Here is a 25959-nt window from a genome sequence, read left to right as displayed (position 1 = left end):
TCAGAGCGATTTCTGTCTTCCGGTTTGAAAAGCTTAGTCGGAGCAACGTCACAAATGCTGACGTCGGCGCGGCCTTTTCGGCCCAAGTATGGGCTGCTGGGCACATGCTGACGTCGACCGCTCGGAGCAATTCTCGATATATATTCATGACATGAAGCTCATTCAGTCCAATCCCTGCACTGTAGTATGCATACAAGATAATTTAGTTATTAATATGCATGAGACAGTCACTTCTGTCAGGCTCGTCTTACATCATTATTGTAGAGATATGGTGGGGAAGTTTTGGAAGCAGCGTGCGGAAAAGTCAGGGAGGAAAGCTAGGCGTTGTGCTGATACGAAATAACGTAAAGCGCGCCGAGCAAGCTGTAACCGGCGCCGTCTGTGGAAGCCTTTGCTACAAAGGCTCGGTAAAGTAAAATTAACTTGAGCAATCGCACGCCGAACCTGCAAGCATTACCTAATTTTTGTCAGGAGTGCAAAATAACCGATCTGTAGGATAATGAACAAAAGCCACATCCTCTCTGTTTTATTTGTGGTCACAGCCATGCACTAAACCGCATGTGTTCGGGCTCTTAGTGAAACAGTGTGCTGCATATTTGGACAAATATAGATTTAGCTGCCGAGTGACCGCGCGGATCGTCACGGCAACCCAGCGCGCGTCGCTCTGTGCTTCAGATGCGCGGTCGAGACTAGCCTCAAACCCCTTCGCTTTTACCCCGATCCAGAATTACACATCTCTATCACATCGCATGTTGGGTGGTTCACGTTCTCTTATCACGTCGGCGCGTTGTTCATCTTGCCAAACAGCGTGCATTTTTGGACAAATATAGTTTTATCACGTTTGCAAAATATTTCGTCATGCAGAATAACATTTATTTTCATTTCTCACTGAATTATGCTGGTTTGAAGAGCTGAATGATTTGCGATCTCTGCTGCACGCCACTCATAGCTCTCTCATTCGCTGTACTCATCCCTCATTTAATCTCACTGTTGTAAACAATGCCAACGTGAACCAAGAACATGTCTCAGAACCACTGTAACTGCTGCTGTTGGTATCGCTAATCTTAATGCACCTACTGACACTCCCCTATTTATGCAAACATTCCCTCTTTCCACACAATACCATCCCACCTTTTCACAGTCGACCACTCCCCTTTTAACAAGCCTTTTCAAATCGAAGGTGTGAAAAAACACCGCTGCAGCAGGGGGGTTTCATGACCCTTTAAAAGTTGGCATGAAATGAAAATTCACCCTATCAATTTTCTAAATGCAGGTCATAGACAATTCATCCATGCATGTTTTTATTTATTTATTTTTAAAGTTTTTAGTTGCTTAAACCTGCCTCTGTAAGCTAACATTCATCTCACTCCACTTTTGAGTGCCACGCCCACATCTCAACATCCAATCAACAACCGATGTAATAAAACCAAGTCCCCACCATACATTTTTTTCTTTTCTGATAATCCGTTATATTTTAATGTATGTCACAATATGGAAGAAAAGATCCATTGCTACTTGCACGACTTTAATGGTGCATTTGTTTTTGTCATTTGACCTGATGACTATAGGCTTTAATTACAACATTTTATAATTTTGCCAAACAGGAAGTCAAACATTTTGAGCAGTAGTTCTGTTCTTATCCAAGCTGAGGATTTCACATGAAACTGCTTTAGGAGAAATGGGACGTCATGCTGCTAAAGGAATGAGGAGAGCAGAGAAGAAGAACAGAATGAGAAAAGGAGGAGGAGAGCTGCTCTCTGAGCCTCTTATGTCACCATCCTGCTGAGTTTTTATTGCATAGCCCAAGTCGGATTAGCGTCTGCACTGTGGAACAATGTGAAATCCACTCAGTAAAAGTAACAAAAGTGCTCAGATTGAAATTTACTGAGAGCTGACAATCATTGTGCTAATGCCAGATTCTAGAGGCCTGTGGGATATATAATCTGTTACTCACGCAAACACACACAGCACAAGCTGCTAGAGACCTCTCATTGCCTGCATGCTACCTATTAAGACGGCATTTTGGGCATCAACAACACAATCTAACCAAAGCCTGAGTTTTGGCTGTAGAAGATTACAATACGAACACATAGGCACAAGCATATTGGGACACCGAATGAGCTCTTCGAGGCTCTGACTCATCACTCGAACAGATTCAGCAGATACAGTCACTGTCGAAGGGTTTCATTAGATCAGCTTCATCTGGCAGGAAGAGAGAAAGAGAGAGAGATGATGTATGACACAAATAAAGCCCTGAATGTGGATGGAAAAAAGATAAAACATCAGATTTCATAATCTCGGTTTGAATTCACTTAATACAAATTTAGTTTGATCTTCTGAGGGGGAGGAAGCAGTAAAGCAATCAGTTCAGATCAGTTTGAAGCTTGCTGTTCTCAAACGCTGCCATTTTTTGTGTGCAATATGCATAAGATGGTCTGTTTAAGCTCCATGAGCATGCTATTTATGGCTGCAACATGTCAGGAAAGCATTCACGTGTATTTGTTGGTCAGTCATGGAAGTGATAAGCATGTCCTCTGTGCATCTAAGGCACCGACTCTGTTTTGTCACCACTGCTTCGGTGTTTGGTATGAGATGTGTGTGATTAAAGAGCTCCGCATGGTTTTGATTTATATTGCATGAATGCAATCATGATCACTCAATAGATTTTTATTATTAATAGATGACATGGTCTGTTTCAGCAAACCTAGCCAGCTGTCTTTCACCCGCTTTCTCTTTGACAAAGGTTTCCATGGTGACAGGAGTCAGTGGGGTCAGCACCTTTTTAAGGAGCAGCTGGGAAGGGGGAGGTACTAGGAGGTGCATGCCATGAATTTTATTTTATGGGAGACTAAATTAACCTGTGTGTGTGTGTGTGTGTGTGTGTGTGTGTGTGTGTGTGTGTGTGTGTGTGTGTGTGTGTGTGTGTGTGTGTGTGTGTGTGTGTGTGTGAGGGGGCTTTTAGAAAAGGAACTGATCATTGTGGCTTTACTTATTTAGGAGTGTTTGCTAAGTCAAGCCCCTCACTATTACTATGGCCTCTTTTAAGCTAGTAAGCACCCATTTAGCAACCAGAACAACAACACAATAGTAAATGCTCTAGCAACCAGCAAGAACACTATAGCAACTGCTTGCATTAACAACCAATGAGAACACCTTAGCAACCACCTGGTGATGCCATAACAACCAACAGACCACAACAGCAAATGCTTTGGCCACCAGCCAGAAAACAAAAGGATAATTGACAACTGGCAATTGAATTATTAGAAATAATACACACCCGAGGTGGTAATTTGGCCACGATGCAAGGCGGGGGTGCATGATTTTCTAATATTTCAATGGCTCAGGGTAAATTATTCTGCTTGTACTTAAGTTAACACACCTGAATAATTTCAGAGGTTGCATTTCAAGACATTTGTCAGGAACATAAAATGCTCTTGTGTATAATTTGTTGCATCAATATACTAGTATAGGACTAATTTCTTATGCATTTCATCCCACGGCTCTTTTGCTAGTTTCAAAATTACATTAATCAGATTAAAGTGTTAGTTCACCAAATAATTTAAATTCTGTCATTAATCCCTCAACTTCATGTCGTTCCAAACCCGTAAGGCTGGATATGATGAATAATGCTGAATAATTAATGATTATTAATGCTGAATAAAGTCGCAGTTTTTGTTATTTTTGGACCAAAATGTATTTTCGATGCTTCAAAAGATTCTAATTAACTAACTGACATATGGACTACTCTGATGATGTTTTTATTCCCTTTCTGGACATGGACAGTGAAGTGGGCATTGACTGCATTATGCTCTGGGACTAAAATATAAAATATCTTAAACTGTGTTCTGAAGATGAACGGAGGTCTTACGGGTGTGGAACGATATTAGAGTGAGTCATTAATAACATCAATTTTTTGGGGGAACTAACCCTTTAAGTTTATTGCCAAATATGCATATATATATATATATATATATATATATATATATATATATATATATATATATATATATATATATATATATATATATATATATATATATATATATATACAAACAACCATATAAGGGAGATTGTAGGAACTCATATTTAGTTCTTCATGAGAGTGGGTGGAGCTAAACAACTATTTTGAAGCAAGTTGCGTTTTGCAACTCTGGTGTAATGTTTTGCACAGCATCATGGGTAATGTAGTTTTGCACCATGAACTCTGCTGTTAAACACGATTATGTTGAAATCATGCAGGCTGACGGCTTCAGCAGAAGCAAATGTACTTAATCTTTAAAGGCGTATAAGTTATCATTCAAAATCAATTTCCTTATGGAGAACAAGAATGACACGACTGTTGCGCTCTATAACAAATGCCTCGCTAAGAGGCAAAACATTCACATTCTTCTTCACGTTCTTCAGTCTAGTTTCTTTGTGTGTCTGTGCTTACAGGTGATCTCAAACAAAACCATATAATTGTTTTAACTGATTCAGCAGAATCAAATTAAAGAGGATTTGTTGTCTGAGTCTATGTTTTTGTTTATATTTCCAGTGAAGCGTTTAACTGTTAGGTGAAACATTTAGCAGATTTGTCATTTCATTATGTCTCTACAGGGTGGTGAAGGAAGAGATTTCGGATGACAACGCCAAACTACCGTGTTTCAACGGACGTGTTGTGTCATGGGTGAGTTAGCGTTCACACATACACACTTATACAGACTGTATAGATCTCCCTCATCTCATTTCTCCTGCTTGCGTTTCATTAACCTCAGAATGTAACAGGGCCGTCCTTCTCTATGTTGGCGGTAAAGGTTTGATTAGAAGGCCCAGGTGTGAGGGAAGTGTGAGTGTCTCTGAACACAGGAGCTTGGAGATCAGCCAGTCAGGCGTGAGTGTGTGTTTGGATGCGTTAAATTGACCGCAAGTGTTTAGTGGTTAGCAAACATCTGCTCCTCCTCTGTCTGTCCCAGAGACACAAGAGAGAATATTAAGATAGCCAATGGTATTTTTTGCACCATTTGAAAGCCAGTTCAGGAAGGAGATGCTACTCGAAGGGTCGTTCCTAACGAAAGTCACTGAACACTTTCATGAAGGGCGCTTTGTTCCACATGGCAAGGATTTCTTATGATGATCAATTCAAGAAATTAATTTCACTTTTGGTGATCATGTGATCCTGACTCATGAATCAATTTCAAGCTTGAGGTAATTTAAAGGGTTAGTTCACCCAAAAATGAAATTGATGTCATTAATGACTCACCCGTAAGACCTCCGTTCATCTTCGGAACACAGTTTAAGATATTCTATATTTAGTCCGAGACTGTATGAAAGTGTATGCACACTATACTGTCCATGTCCAGAAAGGGAATAAAAACATCATAAGAGTAGTCCATATGTGAAATAATTTGGTTAATTAGAATCTCTTGAAGCATCGAAAATACATTTTGGTCCAGAAATCACACAAACTATGACTTTATTCAGCATTTTCTTCTCTTCCCTGTTTGTTTTCAATCCTCAAATAAAGATTCAAATGGTTATGAATCAGTGAATCGATTCATGATTCGGATTGCCAGTGTCACGTGCTCTGTGTCCCAAAACCTAGGCAGCTGACTCGTTGCCTCATCAGACAATGACTTTACAGGCAGACTTTACTTTTGTAACGGATTTCGGACAGACTTCTAAGGCAGTGTTACAGTTTAATGATCCACTGCAAATTAGAGAGAGCTTTGGTGAGAACTAAACACATATTTCATTAATACAGTAGTGATTTCTCACTAGAAATCACGTCAGAAGTATAATATGTTGGTAAAAAAACGTACATTTACACACACAAACTGTCCCGCAATCGCAACTTCTGGACGCCATCTTTTCCCCCCAGCTCAACTGTCACTGAATGGAAAGCACAGGATTGTGGGATATCAAAGGCAGTGAAGGACACATGTACGCTGCCTTCAAAAATCCATCAGATGAATGGAAGTGAAGCTAACATTAGATTCGGACGCAGCTTGATGCCTTCCTGCCTTCAAATGTGTCCTCCGAAGGAAGCATTTTCCAGGTTTCGGACGCAGCCGTGATTTCATGATTTTGACACGTGATCCGAATCATAAATCGCTGATTCATAACCGTTTGAATCTGCATACATTCACAACGCGTGTTCAGTCTGGCGCGGTTTTAGATTATGCCTGTGGAAGATTAGCTTTAATAGGAATCAATTTGAAAAGTTGAAACACTCACTTTGCTCCGCCGCTCCGTTAACATGAATGCCTGCAGCTGCCCGAGCCGAGCGCTGAGAGTGAGATGCCACTCCCACTCCCCATGGACAGGTTGAAAACATGTGGAAATATTTTACCTCTACTGGCGGTAGTCTTTAACCTCTGGCCAAAAAGTCCTCCGATGACGCATAATGACGATATTTGCATCATTTTGAGGATTTTTTCCAGAAATAAAAAACAGGACATGCAACAAGAGTGAATGCAACTAACAATGGAAGGCGAGGAGACTTCCTTAAGCTGATTAATTGTTTTATCCACATTTTAATATGCTTTTGTTCATATTTTGATGGATGCCAAGGCTTGTTAGGTAAGGTAGAATCTGCGATCTCTAACCCAGTTTGTTTGCTGGCTTCCATTGCTGCTGCAGTACACTGTTTTCTGCCAACTGGCAACCCAGGGTGTTGAAATACTATCGGGTAAACTGGCAGTGGGCGGAATCGCACAGACCAAAACAAAAACACACATTCTGACATGGAACACACATTCCAAAGTAGAATAACTGGCTGTAGCATTGCTTTTTCAGAAAAACAAATATGTGTACTTAACATGTTTCCTAAATATCTGCAAAAATATTATTATAAATGTATGTTTTAGTGCAGTCAAAAAATGACATTCATCCCCTTTAATATAGTGTAGTTATTGTTGATTGGAGGCTGAGATCTTGTCTGAGGTGTGGTGTTGGGGGCTGAACTGGATAACTAGCAAGGGGTAACCTAGATATTATGGTTGAGATGCGGCCTGTTTAATCAGTTTAAACATAGCATGCTAACTCTGTTGATGGTGGCTTACTACAAATTACTGGATGTTAATACAATGGACTAACTAACACATTAACTTGCCTCATTGTCAAAAATAACAAATCACCGAACCCCTTCAACTGCCGGCATTCATGTTTTCATTGCTATCTGTGAGACACCAAACTGTTGCTATGGTTATTACAATGTCAGTCATAACATCACGCGTGACTCTTGTATTCCATAAACTCACACAGCCATAATTTAGGGGATTAAGTCTCATATTTGAATGATTCATCAGTGTATGTTATTCTAAAGAGTTGCACTGATCCAGAACATCCTTTTCTCCTTTTCAAATGAAATCAAGTCCGATTCTACATTGAGAGTCATTGATGGTTCCATGAAGAAACTTGGAATTTGGAAAACATCCATGGAAATTTTTTTTCCCAAAAGGTTGTTTGTAGTGGAAATTATTATAATGGTATTAAATATTAAAATATTCTGAAATAAAATGTTTTTTTACCTTTATTTTTAAGACTGTACAGTTTTCGGTTGGACTTTAAAGAAAGAAACATACACCTGCACATACACACACACACACACACACACACACACACACACACACATATACTGCCACTGACTCATACCTGGGAGCACAGTTTCAATGCACTTACATACCACTGTATAATTTACAGCTGAATGCACATGTAAGATACACACTTTCACATTCCCTATCTTTCTGTTCTATATAGTAAGTCAGACTCACACCACCTCCCTCTGATTGACTCTTTTCCAAACACACACACACACCCTGTTGTTTTCAGCCAAGAGAAACAAACAATTCCTCACATGGATTGAAGTGCACACACACGCACACGCACACACACACACACGCACACAGTGAGGCTACATAGCCAGATTACTGTCTCTCAAATCTCCCTTTCCACTGAGAAACACAAGGTGTGCAGTCTTTATCGCTGCTTTACTCCCTGCCATCTTCAGATGCGCTTTTCCAAAGCGGCGGCCAGGAGAGGCAGGAACCTGGGGCTGTGTGTCCTTTTACTGCCCCCGTTTCAGATTCACACCAGCAACTTTCCCATGCAGAGCTGAGTCTGTGGAAGCCTGTGGAAGGGCAGGGGAGGGACTTGGCTCTGTCCGTCAAAGAACTCGCAGGCATGGAAAGAACAATGCAAGTGTGATGGAACGAGGGCCATCTAGTGGTCAGAGCGGTACTGCACCACTCCAGCACCTGGTAGTGCATATCAGCTCTTTATTTATAGCTGTAAAACACATGGTTCTGTTCAAATTTGATTTATTTTTCTGGCATCCATCAGCTAAAATTAGATCCAGTGTCAATCCATTTGAGTCTGCCAACAGGATGTTCCATAATATATTAACCTTTGATATTTGCTTTTGTCCCATTTAAACTCCTTAGATGTGTGTGTGTGTGTGTGTATGTACACTCACCTAAAGGATTATTAGGAACACCATATTAATACTGTGTTTGACCCCCTTTCGCCTTCAGAACTGCCTTAATTCTACGTGGCATTGATTCAATAAGGTGCTGAAAGCATTCTTTAGAAATGTTGGCCCATATGATAGCATCTTGCAGTTGGAGATTTGTGGGATGCACATCCAGGGCACGAATCTCCCGTTCCACCACATCCCATGGATGCTCTATTGGGTTGAGATCTGGTGGCTGTGGGGGCCATTTTAGTACAGTGAACTCATTGTCATGTTCAAGAAACCAATTTTAGAAATGATTCGAGCTTTGTGACATGGTGCATTATCCTGCTGTAAGTAGCCATCAGATGATTGGTACATGGTGGTCATAAAGGGATGGACATGGTCAGAATCAATGCTCAGGTAGGCCGTAGCATTTAAACGATGCCCAATTGGCACTAAGGGGCCTAACGTGTGCCAAGAAAACATCCCCCACACCATTACACCACCATCACTAGCCTGCACAGTGGTAAGAAGGCATGATGGATCCATGATCTCATTCTGTTTACGGCAAATTCTAACATTTTTTCAGTCTTCAACTGTCCAATTTTGGTGAGCTCAAGCAAATTGTAGCCTCTTTTTCCAATTTGTAGTGGAGATGAGTGGTACCTGGTGGGGTCTTCTGCTGTTGTAGCCCATCCGCCTCAAGGTTGTGCGTGTTGTGGCTTCACAAATGCTTTTCTGCATACCTCTTTGTATATATAACAAACTCATTGTTGTGCTCCTCAAACAATTTCTGAACCATATTGGTTTTGTGGCAGAGCGCATTATCCTGCTCAAAGAGGCAACAGTGCTTAGGTAGCTGGGACGTGTCAAAGTTACATCCGCATGAATGGCAGGACCCAAGGTTTTCCAGCAGAACTGGGAAACATACCCAACAAACTGCAATTCAATGTGTATTCTGACACCTTTCTATCAGAACCAGCATTAACTTCTTGAGCAATTTGAGCTACAGTAGCTCGTCTGTTAGATCAGTCCACACGGGCCAGCCTTCACTCCCCACGTGCATCAATGAGCCTTGGCCGCCCATGACCCTGTCACAGGTTCTCCACTGTTCCTTCTTTGGAGCACTTTTGATAGATACTGACCACTGCAGACCAGAAACACCCCACAAGAGCTGCAGTTTTGGAGATGCTCTGACCCAGTCGTTTTGGCATCACAATTTGGCCCTTGTCAAACTAGCTCAAATCTTTATGCCTGACATTTTTTTCCTGCTTCTAACACATCAACTTTGAGGACAAAATGTTCACCTGCTTCCTAATATATCCCAACCAACTAACAAGTGCTGTGATGAAGAGATAATCAGTGTTATTCACATCACCTGTCATAATGGTCTTAATGTTTATGCCTGATCGTGTGTGTATATGTAATACAGTTCTACAAGATATGGAGGCCTTTTTTGGACTAACCTAGGGCTAATTTTGGTCCTAAACAAACAGATACATAATTAAATAATAAATAAATATAAGGTTCATGTATTTGAATTGCAAATAAAATGGGGGGGTGGGGGAATGCTGTTTCATGCATACTGAGCTTTTTACACTGTTAAAGACTTGGATTCTCATCCTAAACATAGACAAAGTTTCAAAAACTAATGTTGGACAGTTTTTTTCGAGTATGGGTTGGCTTGACGTCGATAGAGCGGAAGGTCCTTGTATGGGCCGTACGGGCTATTCTCCCGGTAGGGTGCGCGCGCGCGTGACTAGATGCACGCCGCCCATAAACACTGCTCTCAGGTGCAGCGCGCCGCGCTCCACTTTATTCCTATGGGTGACGTCAAGCGACTTCAACGCTTCAGCACAGCACAGCGCTGCATTTGAACCGATATGAACGCAGAAATGACGGGAAGCGTCACAACATACGCTTCGGTCGCAAAAGTGGATCTCCACGGTCTCTGCTGTCAGGACTTCACGAAATCAACAGTTAACTTAACAAAGAAGTGTGATTTTGATGAAGCGGTGACGATAAAGGTTCACGGCCATGCTTTGGAAGCAGGCGGTGAGTAAAACTGCTTCAAATGTCTGTTGTTGGCTATCGTCGCTTAAGTAAACATCAGTAAACAACAAGATCGTGTATAACGTTAGTTAATTTATCAATGGAGCATGCAATATATGGTGTGTGTTTAAATACATTTGTTTAGCTGACCAATATAGGTGTCAGTTTGTTTATTGGAAAACCACCCAAACATAAACCTAGCGTTCTCACAAAGCGTGCTTCGTCATTCAAATGCGCTAACGGTTACTCCATTGTTGTTCTCTGTATAACGTTACACTAGTCTGACATGCAAAACCGTTTTGCTTGCTACTGCTAAGGTTTAGTCGCATACAATAGTCCATAAACCGAATCATGTCCTCATAAACTGAGAGTAAAGACACACAAATGTTGACAGGCCACTAAATACAGTACATACCACAGAGACGGACGTCCTGCTGTTGTTGCTGTTTCTCCTGTTAAATTTATTTCAGCCTCCGGATCTGATTCTGGATCATATCTGTATTAGTTGAATCTGATTGATAGCCATGGTTTATTTAGGGTAACGTTTTCATCTCCACGCTTGAGGATGTGAGCTTTCAGACGCTCTCGTGCAGTAGCTGCGCGCTCGTCATTCTTTAGCTCCGCCCACACAAAACGGCTTCAGTCGCTCGTTTTTTTCTGGAAAGACTCGGTACAGCCTATATTTCTTTTATAAATATAATAAAACTAAAGACTTTTCGGAGATATGAAGGATGCAATACTACTCTATAGGCACTCAATTTTAACATGAGATTGACTGAAACTGAGTGTTTCACCCCCCCCCCTTTAATACAACGCATATTTGTGAAATGTATAAATGAAACAGGAAAGATTTATGCACTCATGCAAACTCATGGCATAGTTTATTAACCAATAGTTTGCATCTATTTGATTTTATTTAAATAATCATATTTTAAAAATCCATTTATGTAAATTGTTTAGAGTCAACATAAATCTGTTCTAAATGTATTTAATTAAGAAGTATGAACATGGTTAAAATCTGGCTAGCTGTAAAACAAGCATTGTATTGATGATACATATATAAACTGGTTATTGTTTATTTAATACACATTTAGTTTAATAGTCCTTTTATAAAAATTTGTACCTGTTTTATTTATGTATGACTGACAAATATGTCTTGAGCTTGAGTTTGTTCAAACTAAACTCATACTTACCTGGGTAGGAACTGAAACCAGCTTTATGCGACAGACCTTTGGTATCTTGTTTATTATTCGTCACAGCTCGTTTGTGACAGGAAAGTTATTCTATGTGTTGCTGTGCTCTTAAAGCACATTGTCTTCTTCCATGTTGGTTGTGATTGGATTATCTAAGTGAAGTCACAGGGTGGGTGAAAAACACTCCTGAAATATCCCATGTATAACAAGAAGATTCAATCAGATTTAGGGTGGTGTTGGGACGCCAATGCAGCTCATTGTGATCGCATAAGAGGCTCTCTGTTTGTCCAGCAGGATGTGAATGCTTTCTTTCCAAGAGACTCTTAATGATCAGGGTTCATGGTATTCAGAATCATTTATTCCTCTACTAAATTATGACATGCCAGCTGGGCCCTCAAAACTGAGTTGATTTTAACATGGAGAAAACTAAGCAGGCAATACACTTATAAATTAAGGTTAAATACAAGTTCAGCTCTATCAACATGTTTACAGTAATACGTACAATGAAAATCTGTTGCACTGGGACAAACGTTAGAATACACACAATTTTCAAAGTATGGCCACAAAACTGAAATATCATACTCTACCGTTTTAAAGTTTGAGGTCAGTGATGTTTTTGTTTTATAGGAAATAAACGAAGAGTTTTATTCAGCAAAGGATGCATTAAATTGATTAAAAGTGTTTTTAGTGTATTTCAGTATTTTTCTATTTATAAAAATGCTGTTCTTTTGAACTTTCTATTCATCAAAGAAATCTAAAACAAGTATATCATTGTTTCCAAAGAAATATGCAGCACAACTGATTTCAGCAGCAAATTGTCACATTACAATGATTTCTGAAGGATCATGTGACACTGAAGGAAGGAGTAATGATGCTGAAGATTCAGCTTTGACATCACAGAAATAACTTATATTTTAAAATATAGGCAAATACAAAACAGTTATTTAAGATTTAATATTCTTACTGGTTTTACTGTACTTTTGATCAAATAAATGAAGGCTTGGTGAGTAGAAGAGACTTTGTTCAAAAACATTTAAAAATCGTACCGACCCCAAACATTTAAGTGCTCATTAGGCTTATCAATGTCACAGATGCTGTAGATAAGCTAATTCCTTTCTCTCTGTCTGTCTCTGTACAGCTGGTGTCTGCAGACGGCTCTCATGGTTCTGACGGTGGATCAGTGTGTGCAGACACTCAGGCCGATCTGCCGCCCCCTCTGGAGAGGACAGGAGGCATCGGAGACTCCAGACCCCCTTCCTTCCAGTCAGTAACCCCACAGCTGTTTCTTATTGTCACTTTTTTTTCTGTGTGTGTGTGTGTGTGTCTGTTTGTGTGTGTGTGTGTGTCTATTAACTTGTTCACTGACCAAAATAACACTTTCAATTCAATTCAGTTCAATTGATATTATTGATGCACTGAAATTAAAGTTTTGTGAAATGTTACATGACACATTGTTTACAAGCTGTTTTATGGACGTTGTTCCGCGGTTTAAGCAATTTCACTTACTTCATGAAATATAATACATTTCAGTAAATTGTAAGTAAGTTATGTGTAAGTTATTTTGTGCTATAATTAGTAGTAAAGCAGAAGAGAGTATCAGTTAGCACGCATTGCCATTTTAACTAAGACAGTGATCTGTCACGCCACATTAAAGAGGACCTATAATGCACTTTTATAAGGTGGTTGAACACATATGTGTGTCTGCAGTGGGAGAGCAACCAGCCTATAATGGTAAAAATCCACTCACAATTTTTTTTTGTATAATTCCCATAAATCAAAAGCAGTCTCTAGACTAGGTAAACCCAGCCGGATCTGCCGGCGATTTGATTTCGCCCTGCAGCTCCATCTACAAACATGTACATATTTTTATCCTGCTTCTGTTACAAATTTGCGGGGACCAATCACAAACCGGCTTAACCACCTGACGTGCTATTGGCGGCTTTAACACAATGACGGATAGAGAAGCGATGGATGAAAAGGCGATTAAATTATGCCCGTTGATCTTGTGGAGTTGAAAATACAGAGCAGACCCTCCAGACCAATGTTTAGTCTTTTAAGGAACACGTCACTATTTTTAGAAATAGGGCGTATTTAACTTCTTTCCTACATTAAGATATGTGGGCAAATGCATTTTTGTGTGAGTGCATGCATTGTTTTAGTTTGGCAGGGTTTGGCACCGCTAGCTTAGCTTAGCATAATGAATGGAATCCTATGTTGCCAGCTAGCATGTCCCGAGTAAAAGTGATCAAAAAAATAAATAATAATAATTACTTGTGGCCTGCGTATTAAAAACAAGTACAAATAGCGATGCAGATTAAGACTAGACGATTTCCTAGGCAGATATTTACTTGGGACTAGTATTATGGGGAAGCACAGGTGAAGCACTGCTATTTCAGAGATATCACGGCTCACATCCTCACGTCCTCCGGCTGTTGAGCGATCGCTATGTGCTAGTGATATCTCTGTGCCCAAGTAGCAGTGCTTCGGTACACTTTTCAATGCTGGATTTTCAAAAAGGTTGATTCTGCTGAACACAACTTCTGACAGTTTCTGACATGTTCAGTGCGTGAGATTGTCCTGTTTTGCTGTTGCTCGTATGCTGGAGCATGAGCTCTTGAAGCTCCGCCCTCTTCTTGAAAGGGGGCCGGGAGAACCAGCTTATTTGCATTTAAAGGGACACACAATAAACAGCACATTTTGCTCACCCCCCACAAGTGGCAATTTTAACAAGCTTTAAAAAAAATGATCTGTGGGGTATTTTGAGCTAAAATATCACACACACTCCATAGACTTATTTTACATGTTGTAAAAAGGAGTATAATAGGTCCCCTTTAAAAAAAAGTGCAAATGGCATTTTGTGTAAATTTATTTTCAGCTGAAAATGTAATTGCAGAATTATCCATGGATCACTAGATATTAGTGCAAATGACAAAAATCTAAACAGGTTTTCCCCAGATAGACAGTCACTGGAGGTGGTTAGAGACCGGAAGCGCTCGGTGTTGACATGTTCTCATTATCCTTCAGTCTCAAAGGCAGTTTCCTCTAACGTGAGCTAATCAGAGCCCTAACCCAGAGAGTGCTAGCACGTCAATACCTTTAATGACATCTGTCTGATCACAAGGAGTGTGTTAGGATGAGCTGCGCGAGTCTCAGATCCGTGTGTATAAATTTTCCAATAAGCCGAGGACCCCATTACCAGTAAATCTAATCAACCCTACAGCCCCTCGTAGGAAAAGACACGCTCATCGATTTAGATTGATGTTTTACCTACAAAGACATCGACTGCTTTGTGTGCTTGTTTTTGATGGGAATGTGGAAGTGGTTAAGAAAGAGAAAAACATGGTGGGAGTGAAGCATTATTAGGGATGCACAGCTAATCGAATTGTGTTATGGCCTTTATTAAGCTTGCGAAAGACTGCAGTTTAATTAGTCAAAGCTAGACATGTGCCGGTTTAAGGTTATACGATATATCACGATAATGAACATACACAATGCAGCAGAAGGAGCCGATTGAACTGAAGCTGGCGTAGGGGTGGGCGATATCTCGATATTTAAAATATATCGAGATATTTTTTCAATTCGATATGGATTTGGACATATCGTATATATATATAGATATATTGTTTATATTTAATTCTGATTCCGCCCCTTTGCTTGTTTGCCTTCTCTGTGCTGTGCTCGCCCCCGCTCGCGCGCCTCCCACCTCGTTGCTTTTGTTCCCCCTCCCCTCGCGTGTTGTCTCATTGAACACGGCGGCTTCCACAACCAGGTGAGGATTAGTTATCATGTTGACAAGCACGCGCGTTGTTCAGGACTCAGTTTAGAGACCATGTTTTCCTTCTAACACAACTACTTGCTAAAATTCATAAAGAAATATTAATGTTCATCATAGTTCAAATTGCAAGTTTTACCCACAGTCAGGTGATTGACACTTTTGGTGCGAGACGCGGTCGCAATCATGCCAGTTTATGATTTGTGTCTAACTGATCGCATGGTTTTCGGTTAAAATGTCAAAATGATCGCATATCATTTGAAAACATTTAAAAGGTATTGCAATATCATTACTATTATTATTTTGTCAGCTTTATCACGGGATTATGATGAATAGGTCTATTCATGTTTTAACCAAGAGGGAAAAAACGCAACATCCCGGGTGTCCTGAGACACAGTACAGTGCTCTTCTGTAAGTTGTACTGTATCATATAGCCTACCTTCTGACATTCATATTTCGTTCTGTAACTGGAAAAGAAGTGAAAATCGGCTCATGCGTAGCCTACATGATCCGCATGATGAGGCGCTCAGTCACGCTTTAGTAAAGAGCGCGACATCTACTATTTGAATTTTGATACAAATTTAACAGGAAGTTGTGTTATGACAAAATCAGTTTATTTATATCTCAGTCATGCCCCAATCTTTCTGCAGAATGCTTACTGTTTACTTTAGGCCTAAGTGTAAAAAAGGGAGTCTTTGATTAATCTTTTGAAAGCTTGAAATAAATGAAAAAAAGGCAATATTATTTATTTTCTTTTACAGTTAAATTATTATTATTTATGTACTCAGGGAGGTTTTTTTTTTAAATGTCGCAAAAGCACTTTGTTTCTACATGAGCTGACTACCTCTTTGCACTTTTTTGTGAAAAGAATTCTTTGCAAAAGAATTTGTGGTATTTGGCATATTTGTTTTTGCTGTAGTTTTTAGGGGGTTATTTTTCCTGTAAAGATATCGAGATATATCAGAATCAGAATCAGAAAGAGCTTTATTGCCAAGTGTGCTTTCACACACAAGGAATTTTTTTTGGTGCTGAAGCTTCCAGTGCACATAAACAATACAATACAACACGGTAATAAAAAATTCTAAGAATAAAAATATAAAGAAAAATATGAACAGTATAAGGTCACGGTTACGTTTAGTCAGAAGACGTAGATTATGAGCATTTACAGTATTTGGGTGGAGAGAATAAATATAAATAATAAATAATATAAGTAATATAAGTAATCACCTGAGTTTAGGAGATATTGCACTAAAAAGTGGGAATAATTGCACTTACAGGCATTTGCCTTGGGGGGGGGGGGGGGGGGGGGGGGGTTAACTGTTCAAGAGGGAAATGGCCTGTGGGAAGAAACTGTTCCTATGCCTAGATGTTCTAGTGGCCAGTGATCGGAGTCGCCGTCCTGACGGTAACAGTTCAAACAAGAGGTGTCCGGGGTGAGTGGAGTCTGTGATGATTTTACCCGCTCTCTTCCTCACTCTGGAAGAGTACAGGTCCTGGAGGGTTGGCAGTTTGGCACCAATAATCCTCTCTGCAGTCCGGATGGTACGTTGCAGTCTCCTGATGTCTGATTTGGTAGCTGAACCAAACCAGACAGTGATGGAGGTGCATATAACCGACTCAATGACAGCTGAGTAGAACTGAATCAGCAGGTCCTGTGGCAGGTTGAACTTCCTCAGCTGACGAAGGAAGTACAGTCTCTGCTGAGCCTTTTTCACATTGGAGTCAATGTGATTGTCCCACTTCAGGTCCTGAGAGATGGTAGTTCCCAGGAACCTGAATGACTCCACTGCGTCCACAGTGCTGTTCATGATGGTGAGTGGGGGGAGTGCTGGGATGTTCCTCCTGAAGTCCACTATCATCTCCACCGTTTTGAGCGCATTCAGCTCAAGGTTGTTATAACTGCACCAGACAGCCAGCTGTTCAACCTCCAGTCTGTAAGCAGACTCGTCACCGTATATTGTATATCGAGATATAGCAAAATATATTGAGATATATATTTTGCTCCATATCGCCCAGCCCTAGGCTGGCGCCCTGTTTGAGAGTTGCCAATTGAGTGCATAGGAATCGGATCAGCTGATATGGGCGGGGTTGGGAATTTTTCCAATCAGCTGATAGCGGAGCTTGACTACGCGGCCTGCTTGAACTAACACAGAATGCTTGCATTAACTAACATTAATAACTTCTAGTGCAACCTTATTGTAGATTGATAGCCCACCTATTGTCCTTCAAAATTGTTTTGCACTTTAATCTGTTTAACATTTGTTTACTTTATACATTTTTGTGTATTGCTTTGTTGTATTTAAATGTTCAGTTTTTGCCATAAGAAAATGTTATTAAACCTGTTTTTTTAAAACTTATTTCAATATTGGGATATTACCGTATATCATGATAAAAGCTTCAGTGAATGAGTGGCATTTTGCATCGTCACTTTTCTTTAGGGTGCATTATTTAGTTTCATTGTTACAGTCTTTTCACACTTGGTCTCAAGTTGTTCATATTTTTTAATGGAGAATTTTATATACATTATTTTGCTTCAAATCAACCCTTGTGAAAAGCACAAGAAGTGCACTTAATTGTATTGAATGTCCACAAAATGTGACTGCAAATAATATAATAGCAATGAAAGACAAGACCACATAAGTGTATTTAAAGAGACTACACTTTTATGTGTTTCTTAGTATACTTAGGTAGACTGAAGTAAGCACATGTAAAGAAAATACTTGATTATTTTTTTTGTTTTTCAGTATTAGCCTATAATTAAAGGTGCACTATGCAGCTTTTGTCCACTGGAGGGTGCCTATGCAAAACAAATGCGTAGTTGGATGACGCAAAGTGTGAGTGGAGCATCTTGGGAGATGTGGTCTTCTCATCACAGCCGGTGAAAAATAGGACTCGGGCCGAAATCACGTTCATGCATGCGGTTATTAACGTTACTGTAGTCTAAAGCAGAGCAGGACCGAGTGTTATGGACCTGAGCACAGCTGCTGGAGCGATTGTTAAACAAATACCCGCCTCGCGAATACCGGGACTTTTATTATGACGGGACGGGACTCATTTGCCGGGCGCCTGCACAGATCCGCTCTTCCGGTTATGATTTTGAGGTAATGGAGCTTTGTTTATCATATTAGATACATTTAAGTGTGTTCAAAACGATGTTATGACTTTACTCTGTGCGTTCAGTTGTTCACACTGCTAAGAGTAAAGCGCTCCTGCCAAATAAAAGCCGAAACCTAGGGTAACGCAGATATGACGCAATTGACAGGCGACTCTCTCAAATGCAATGCTGAAACGTCCCTGTCCTTAGTTAAAATAGCAATTTTCTCACAATTTACAAATAGTTGGAAACATCTGGGATATTGTAGGTACTCAACTGAACAAAATATATAACACTGGCCTAGTGGTTTTGGGATATTTTACTGCAAAAATACTACATAGTTCACCTTTAAGGTAAATATATTTTACATGTAATAAATTGCAACTTCATAAACCTGATGGCATACAAGGGTCAGTCGAAATGACATTAAAGTATATTTTAGTTACCATAAATGCTTTAGCAGTTCATTTTAACCTAATTTGAAAGACAAAAGAATTAATTATATGAAATGAATTATAAAGATACTTATACTTAAGTGTGTCAAAAACACTCTTTAGATTGAGCGGATGTGGTGCATGTAATTTAACCTCAACCCTAATTTTAACTTCTTTTTCACTAGGAAAGGTCTGTTTTATTGGTTCATGGCTTTCTTCTTTATTGAATTAAAAAAAAAAAAACAGAATGGAAAAAATACTAATGGAACCAAGGGTTGGTATTGTTGTGGTCTTTTGGGATATGAAATGTTTAATTTCACAGTTCAATTTTCACACTCGATGTTAGTCAAAATAATACCATTAAACTGACAAAATCGTGCTGCCCTATTTATATTTAGATATTGTTGTTTTTCTGTCTGTATCAGTGTGTGGCCCTCCAGGCTTGTAGTTTTCCCACAGGTCAGTTTGTGGTATTGTTGGTCAGCGGGTCTCTTTATCTGCGTGTAACCACATGTGTGTGCATAGTTGTTTGTCCTGCTGGTGTTTCCTGTCTGTGTGTGTGTTTCCTGTTCTGTCTATCAGGCAGCATGACTCCCCTCTGTGAGAGTGTGTTTGTGTCCAGGTTAATTAATTATTAATGCACTGAGCACAGCCTGTAGTTAAGAGAAATACAGCAGCAAACTGTGAGCTCCCTCTGCTGGTGATCCTCAAAACAAACGGGCACAGAAGTCCCTCTCACACAGACGCAATTATATGCTTATACTTTGCCCCAAACACACACAGGATCAGCTGACATTTATGCTGCCAAATCACTTGCAGCTTTCTTTGAGTTTGAACTTTCTGAGTTGAGAATGGTTATTGTTGTTCATAATTTTCACTGGGAATGTTTACTGTAGTTACTGTTGATAAAGAATAGCTGTAATGCTTGCTAGACAATACTCATCATACAAACCTTTGTGATTTAACACAAATGTATATACATTTAAACAATTTAATTAAGCTTTTCAATTTAATACAGATTTATATCATTTTTAACAATTAAAATTAGATTTTAAAATGTAATGAATTGAAAATATAACAATTAATTTCCAACAAAACATTTTTATGTCAAATAATATGTTGCACAACAGAAAAATTGATGATATATTGGTTATAATATTCCTTAAAATTATTTGTATTACTTTTGAGAAGTAGATTTGAGCATACTTTAGTGATATATTTCTGTCATAATTTCTTGAAGTTAAACCGAACTTTTATTTTGACATTTGTCGTGAAGATCTTTGTTTCAGTGTGAATTTCTACGTTAGATTTTCCCAAATAAAGCAAAGAAAAGCTTGTGAAGTTTCTCTCAAGCTGCCATGGAGATGAGAAGATCATGTGTTCATGTCCTCTTTCATATATTGAGATGGCAGAGGTGAAAACACTGTGAGCATCACATGTGTGTGAGTTTGTGTATCAGGCGAAAGTGCAGCGTTCGTGAAAACACTGTGAGCATCACATGTGTGTGAGTTTGTGTATCAGGCGAAAGTGCAGCGTTCGTGAAAACACTGTCAGCGTCACGTGTGAGTTTGTGTATCAGGCGAAAGTGCAGCGTTCATTCACACAAAATCACTTTTATCAGCAACAAGCACTGGCTGGCTGTTGTCAGGTTAAGTTCTGCTGTGTGATAGGCTGTTAGAAATATCCATGTAAAAATGTCCAGTGCTTATCATCATATATTTTATCTCAATCTCGATGATATCCTGATTGGCTTCATCACTTGGTCTCCTCTCCACCAATCAGCTGGTGTGCGGTGGGCGTTCTGGCGCAATATGGCTGCCGTCGCATCATCCAGGTGGATGCTGCACATTGGTGGTGGTTGAGGAGATTCCCTCCTTCAATGTAAAGCGCTTTGGGTGCCTTGAAAAGCGCTATATAAATCGAACGCATTATTATTATTATTATTATTATTATTATTATTATTATGATATAGTAGTTTCCTGCCTAGCCCTAGCACCTTATTATGCCTTTTTTATACTTTCCTTCAGTATGTAATACATCTGTTTGCATGCAACAATATGTAAAGTTACAAAACAGACAACACAAATTGTCCTGCCATCATTTCTACGACTTATGCTGCCTTCACCTGCTATCGGAAATGTCATAATTCTCATTTCAGAAGTTGTGATTACGAGCTTGTTGCATTCAAGTGCTTTGTGGTCGGAATGAACAGGAATCATGGTTTATTCTTGCCTATTAATTGGCAAAATCTTTATTAAAACCAAAATTATACATTATTATGTAACGTTATTGTGCCTTGCGCTGACATCCACATAAACATTCACGACGCTATCGAGGTCTGTTGGCTGACCATTCTGTAATTTCGGTCAAATTCAGTCAATTCTTCACTGTGTATAAAACATACAATACTTTAAATGATTATTCATATATGTAAAAATGCGATACATTAATGAGAAGACAAGACAAGACAATCTACCTGTTGTGGGGAACAATCTAATAAATCATACCTGACACAGCAGTAGTTCTGTTTAAATTGTATTTCATGCCCATCTCAGGAAAATGGGTATCAAAATTATTTCCGAACTTCTCACTGGTAAGCACGATATCATGAAATTGTTCATGTGCAATTTTACCTTGGAAACTCACATTTACGATAATTCCGATAGCACATGAAGGCAGCATAAGCTACACCAATTTCACCATGTTACACATTTACACAGTTCCCCAGAGAATATTTGGGTTAGTGATTTTACTATGTCAAGGAGACACTATTTTTTTTGCTGTGAGAGCAAAAAAAATATCATATGGACTTCCAATACTGACACTACATTAAAAATATAATACCGTTACAGCTGCCCATGATGCCTCGGGAGCGGAAACCTGATTATGAGAAGGGGCGTTGCGTTAGTAGGGTGACCAAACATCCTGTTTTCCCAGGACATAGAGATTTTGGTTATATGTAATTGTATTGAATTAAATGTATTGAAATTAATAAGGCATCTTTGAGTAAACTTCGAGTATCATTTGAGTATCTCAGACCAGTGCCAGGCCAAGTGTCCTGGTTTTCGGTAATCAAAATATGGTCATCCTAGAGTTAGATTTCCAACATAACCAAATACAGCAAACTAGCTGGCCAATCAGAGCAGACTGATCACTAGCTTATCTTTAAAAAGCCTACAAGTGTGAATTGTGTGTGTAGCACGTGTTGCTCAGCAATGTGCTTATCACTCTCTGTTTTCTGAACACCCAGCCTTCATCTTTCATATTTCCTCTTTTCATGCAGTGCAAATGCCGCGGGGAGTCAGGACGACCTGGGCAAAGATACTGAGCCTGAGGTGGGTCCATCGCTGCGGAGAGACAAAGACAAGGAGAGGGACAGAGAGCGGGAGAGAGAAAGGCCTCGCAGGAAAGATGCACATGACCATGGTGAGTTTACACACTACTGTCCTGTGTGTTTTGCGAGGATGAGGAAACACTGCAGAGTTGTTTGCTGAGTGTTGTCTGCTGCAGGAGGCCGGTTGAACGGTCACTCTCGGCCGGAGCGCAGGCCGGAGATCGCCGGCTATGAGAGCTCCTCCACGCTGATGAGCAGTGAGCTGGACACCACCAGCTTCTTCGACTCCGAGGAGGACGACTCTGCAAGCAGGTGAGACTTGCCCTGACAGACTTTAACAGACCGCATCATGGAAAACAAGGATTTTTCTTGCTCTTTTGAAATAGAAGTCTGATGCAGACATTATCTTTGTTGACATAACTTTTATAATGCAAAGCCCCCTTCCCAGCCCACACAGTGTTTATGAAAACTCATCAAAATCATCTCATTGATTAGCTCATTAAAGGGTTAGTTCACCCAAAAAAGAAAATTCTGTCATTAATTACTTACCTTAATGTCGTTTTACTCCCATAAGAATCCCGTAATCCCGTAAAAAAAAGTGAAGATATTTTTGTTGAAATCCAATGGCTCAGAAAGGCCTTCATTGACACCAATGTCATTTCCTCTCTCAAGACCCATAAAGGCACTAAAGACGAGAATTGTTTTTGTGTGCAAAAAACCCCCCCAAATAACTTATATAGTGATATTTTTTTTGCGCACAAAAACTATTCTCGTCGCATATGATAGTAATATAATATGTATGTTAATCTTTATTTTTCATGTTACAGTAATCAGTGTTGGGGAGAGATACTTTGAAAAGTAATGCATTACAATATTCTGTTACTGTTAAAGAATAACGAATTGAGTTACTAAGTTACTTTTTACAAAATGTAATGTGTTGCGTTACTTTTTCTCTCCTTGGCTGGGTTTATATTTTTGTATTTTTTTAATAACCAAAAATTTGAAATAATAAGCCTCAGGCTGAAGGAAATGCAAATCCACACGTGTACAGTAGAAGGGCGCAGCTCAAACAAACCTTCAGCTGTGCTGCCATTCTGGATTACAGAAGAATAGACGGAGGAGAAGAAAGCGTTTTTTTTACTTCAGCAATAAAAACAAAATAAAATCTAAAGTAATTTTTGCTTACGGCTTAACTGGATCATTGAAGGTCAGCAGCAATTACATTGGTCAATAAAGTGAAATTAAATGCATAAGAATATTAGTTTCATTTAACATATTTAATAATTGGAGGTTTACATTGTATTCTGATTTTACATTTGACTGACTTTATTAATTTTGAGGAATACTGAATCTTTTTTTGTGCAAGTGAGATTTAGTCTAGAACTACAATATCCATCATGTTTACACACAACGCCTCTGCTATTTTCTCAACGTGGAGACAAGAGAACTGTCAGTCAATAATGAAGAAAACAAAGTAACTTGCGTTACTTATTGGAAAAAGTAACTCAGATATTTTGTTATAAATCTGAAAAGGAATGAGCTACTTTACTAGTAACTTGAAAAAGTAATCTGATTACGTTACTCAAGTTACTTGTAATGCTGTAAACACTGACAGTAATGAGAATGACACTGTACTTCACATCACAGTAATAAGAATTATGGGGCAGAATGATAATGAGCTTGATGGCCCTGAAAATAATATAAAAATGAAAAAAGAAAACAAAATACTAACAGTGTATGCATAATATTTTTGCATAAAGATAGTAAAGTCTGCTATTAGGACCCTTAAAAATATTTAACATTTTAACTACATTTTCAGGTCAATTGAGCTTGTTAAACATTAACACGTGTACACATATACAAATGTCAGTATTAACAGAGCTCATTTGCATATAGACATCTTGAAATTACACTGACCGATTGTAAGAGTAAGAGAGGTGGTGAATCTACTCATGTTACGTACAGAATATGGTTCCTTTAAACACAAACATATGACCTGCTCGTGAAGAAGACTTAATGCACACTCAAATCACATGCTCTAGAAAGCCAACACAAAGCATGGTTTTCTATGCTCTGATACTCTACTACACTGATTCAGAGGATTGAGTGGTAGGCATCACATGACTCTCAGAACCAATCAGCTGAAAGCTCCTAGGATCTGAAAGGACTGTAATGTGCATTATATACGTACAACAGACACAAAATAGGATGTTTTGAAGATTCATCTGTGATGCCACTGCAGGTTCAGCAGCTCTACGGAGCAGAGCACATCGTCGCGTCTCATGAGACGCCATCGCCGCCGCAGACGGAAACCCAAAGCACCCAGGATGGAGAGGGTGAGACTCCTGTGCCTGATAAACATTGTGTTTGTATCAAACTATCAGTGTTGAACTTTTGTGTCTTTAAGTGTGTCCTCATCTCTCGCTCTCTTTCTCTCTATCTCTCCAGTCCTCATCGTTCAGCAGCATAACTGACTCCACCATGTCTCTGAACATCATAACTGTCACATTAAACATGGGTGAGTATGTGGACATGTATGTCTGTGTGTCTGCCATTGAACATGCGCCACCCTTTTAAAGGGTTAGTTCATCCAAAAATAAAAATGATCCCATAATTTACTCACCTTCAAGCCATCCTAGATGTATATAACTTTCTTAATTCAGCCGAACACAGTCAGAGTTATAAATATCCTTCCAAGCTTTATAATAATGGGAGTGAATGGTACCTTAGATTTTGAAGCCCAAAAAATGAAAGCATCCCATACGGCTCCAGGGTGTGAATAAAGGCCTTCTAAAGCAAAGCAGAGCGTTTTTGTGAGAAAAATATCCATATTTATAACTTTATAAACTAATTACTGGCTTCTGGTAACGGCCATATGCGAGTCGAGTTCTAGCGGGAGAGTGACCTCTGACCTATAATATAATGTTGGATGTAGGAGTAGCGTAAGCTTAGGAGAGAGTAGACGTCTCTCGTGTTTCAAACAAACAGTGCTGGGCAACAAACTTAAGCTCCCCTTCTCTTATATTAAAATATTCAGACATTTCTCTTTAAAATGTCTCGTTTCAGACTTCTAATTTGTGACGGGTGTTGTGTTTTGCTTCCGGCGTTCATCAATATGTCATGTGCCAGGTCAAAGGTCACTCTTCTGTCGGAGCTAGACTTGTGTATGGCCGTTACCGGAAGCCAGTAAATATTCTCTCCCATTATAAAGCTTGGAAGAGCCAAGATATTTTTTTCATATAACTCTGATTGTGTTTGGCTGAAAGAAGAAAGTCATATAGGAAGGGAAGGACTTAGTACTTCCTGCTTCGCTACTGTTCGGACGCTCTTGCTTACTGCTCCGCGCTTTGCTCTATCGCTTCTATATTTTATCTCATAACTTCAACTTCAGCAAATCAACACAGCGCTCAAACAACAAATCTTAACTTTAATGATAAAACTTGAAACTCTGGAGACTGGATTACTACAAAAAAGCGAAAACTTCATCCGACCAACCTCTCCCTGCCATCAGCTTACATTCCGGAAGGGAAAACACAGCTGCCTACTATCGAAAGGATAAGAAAATGCCTCTTTTAGTTCAAGAATCTACTTGCTGCACAAACTGCCACAGACTTTCACAACGGATTGCAGTTCTTGAAACAAAGTTATT

General features: G+C 39.4%; 1 protein-coding gene across 8 annotated transcripts in view; it reads left to right on the top strand.

The window, feature by feature from the left end:
- The window catches only part of LOC137043908 (segment polarity protein dishevelled homolog DVL-3), a 74471-nt gene that overhangs the window by 14588 nt on the left and 33924 nt on the right, over positions 1-25959 (top strand). For 6 of the 8 annotated variants that reach the window (XM_067420433.1, XM_067420439.1, XM_067420434.1 and 3 more), the window contains exons 2-7: positions 4597-4666; positions 12815-12939; positions 22260-22402; positions 22487-22622; positions 24553-24646; positions 24759-24828. In XM_067420433.1, the coding sequence (XP_067276534.1) occupies positions 4597-4666; positions 12815-12939; positions 22260-22402; positions 22487-22622; positions 24553-24646; positions 24759-24828 (638 nt within the window). The remainder of the gene's footprint in view (positions 1-4596; positions 4667-12814; positions 12940-22259; positions 22403-22486; positions 22623-24552; positions 24647-24758; positions 24829-25959) is intronic. The other 2 variants (XM_067420435.1, XM_067420438.1) reach the window with 1 other exon arrangement.

The sequence above is a fragment of the Pseudorasbora parva genome, chromosome 16 (assembly GCF_024679245.1).
Source record: "Pseudorasbora parva isolate DD20220531a chromosome 16, ASM2467924v1, whole genome shotgun sequence".
Lineage (NCBI taxonomy): Eukaryota > Metazoa > Chordata > Actinopteri > Cypriniformes > Gobionidae > Pseudorasbora > Pseudorasbora parva.
The sequence above is the reverse complement of the archived record's forward strand: the minus strand, read 5'-3'. Positions and strand labels throughout refer to the sequence as shown.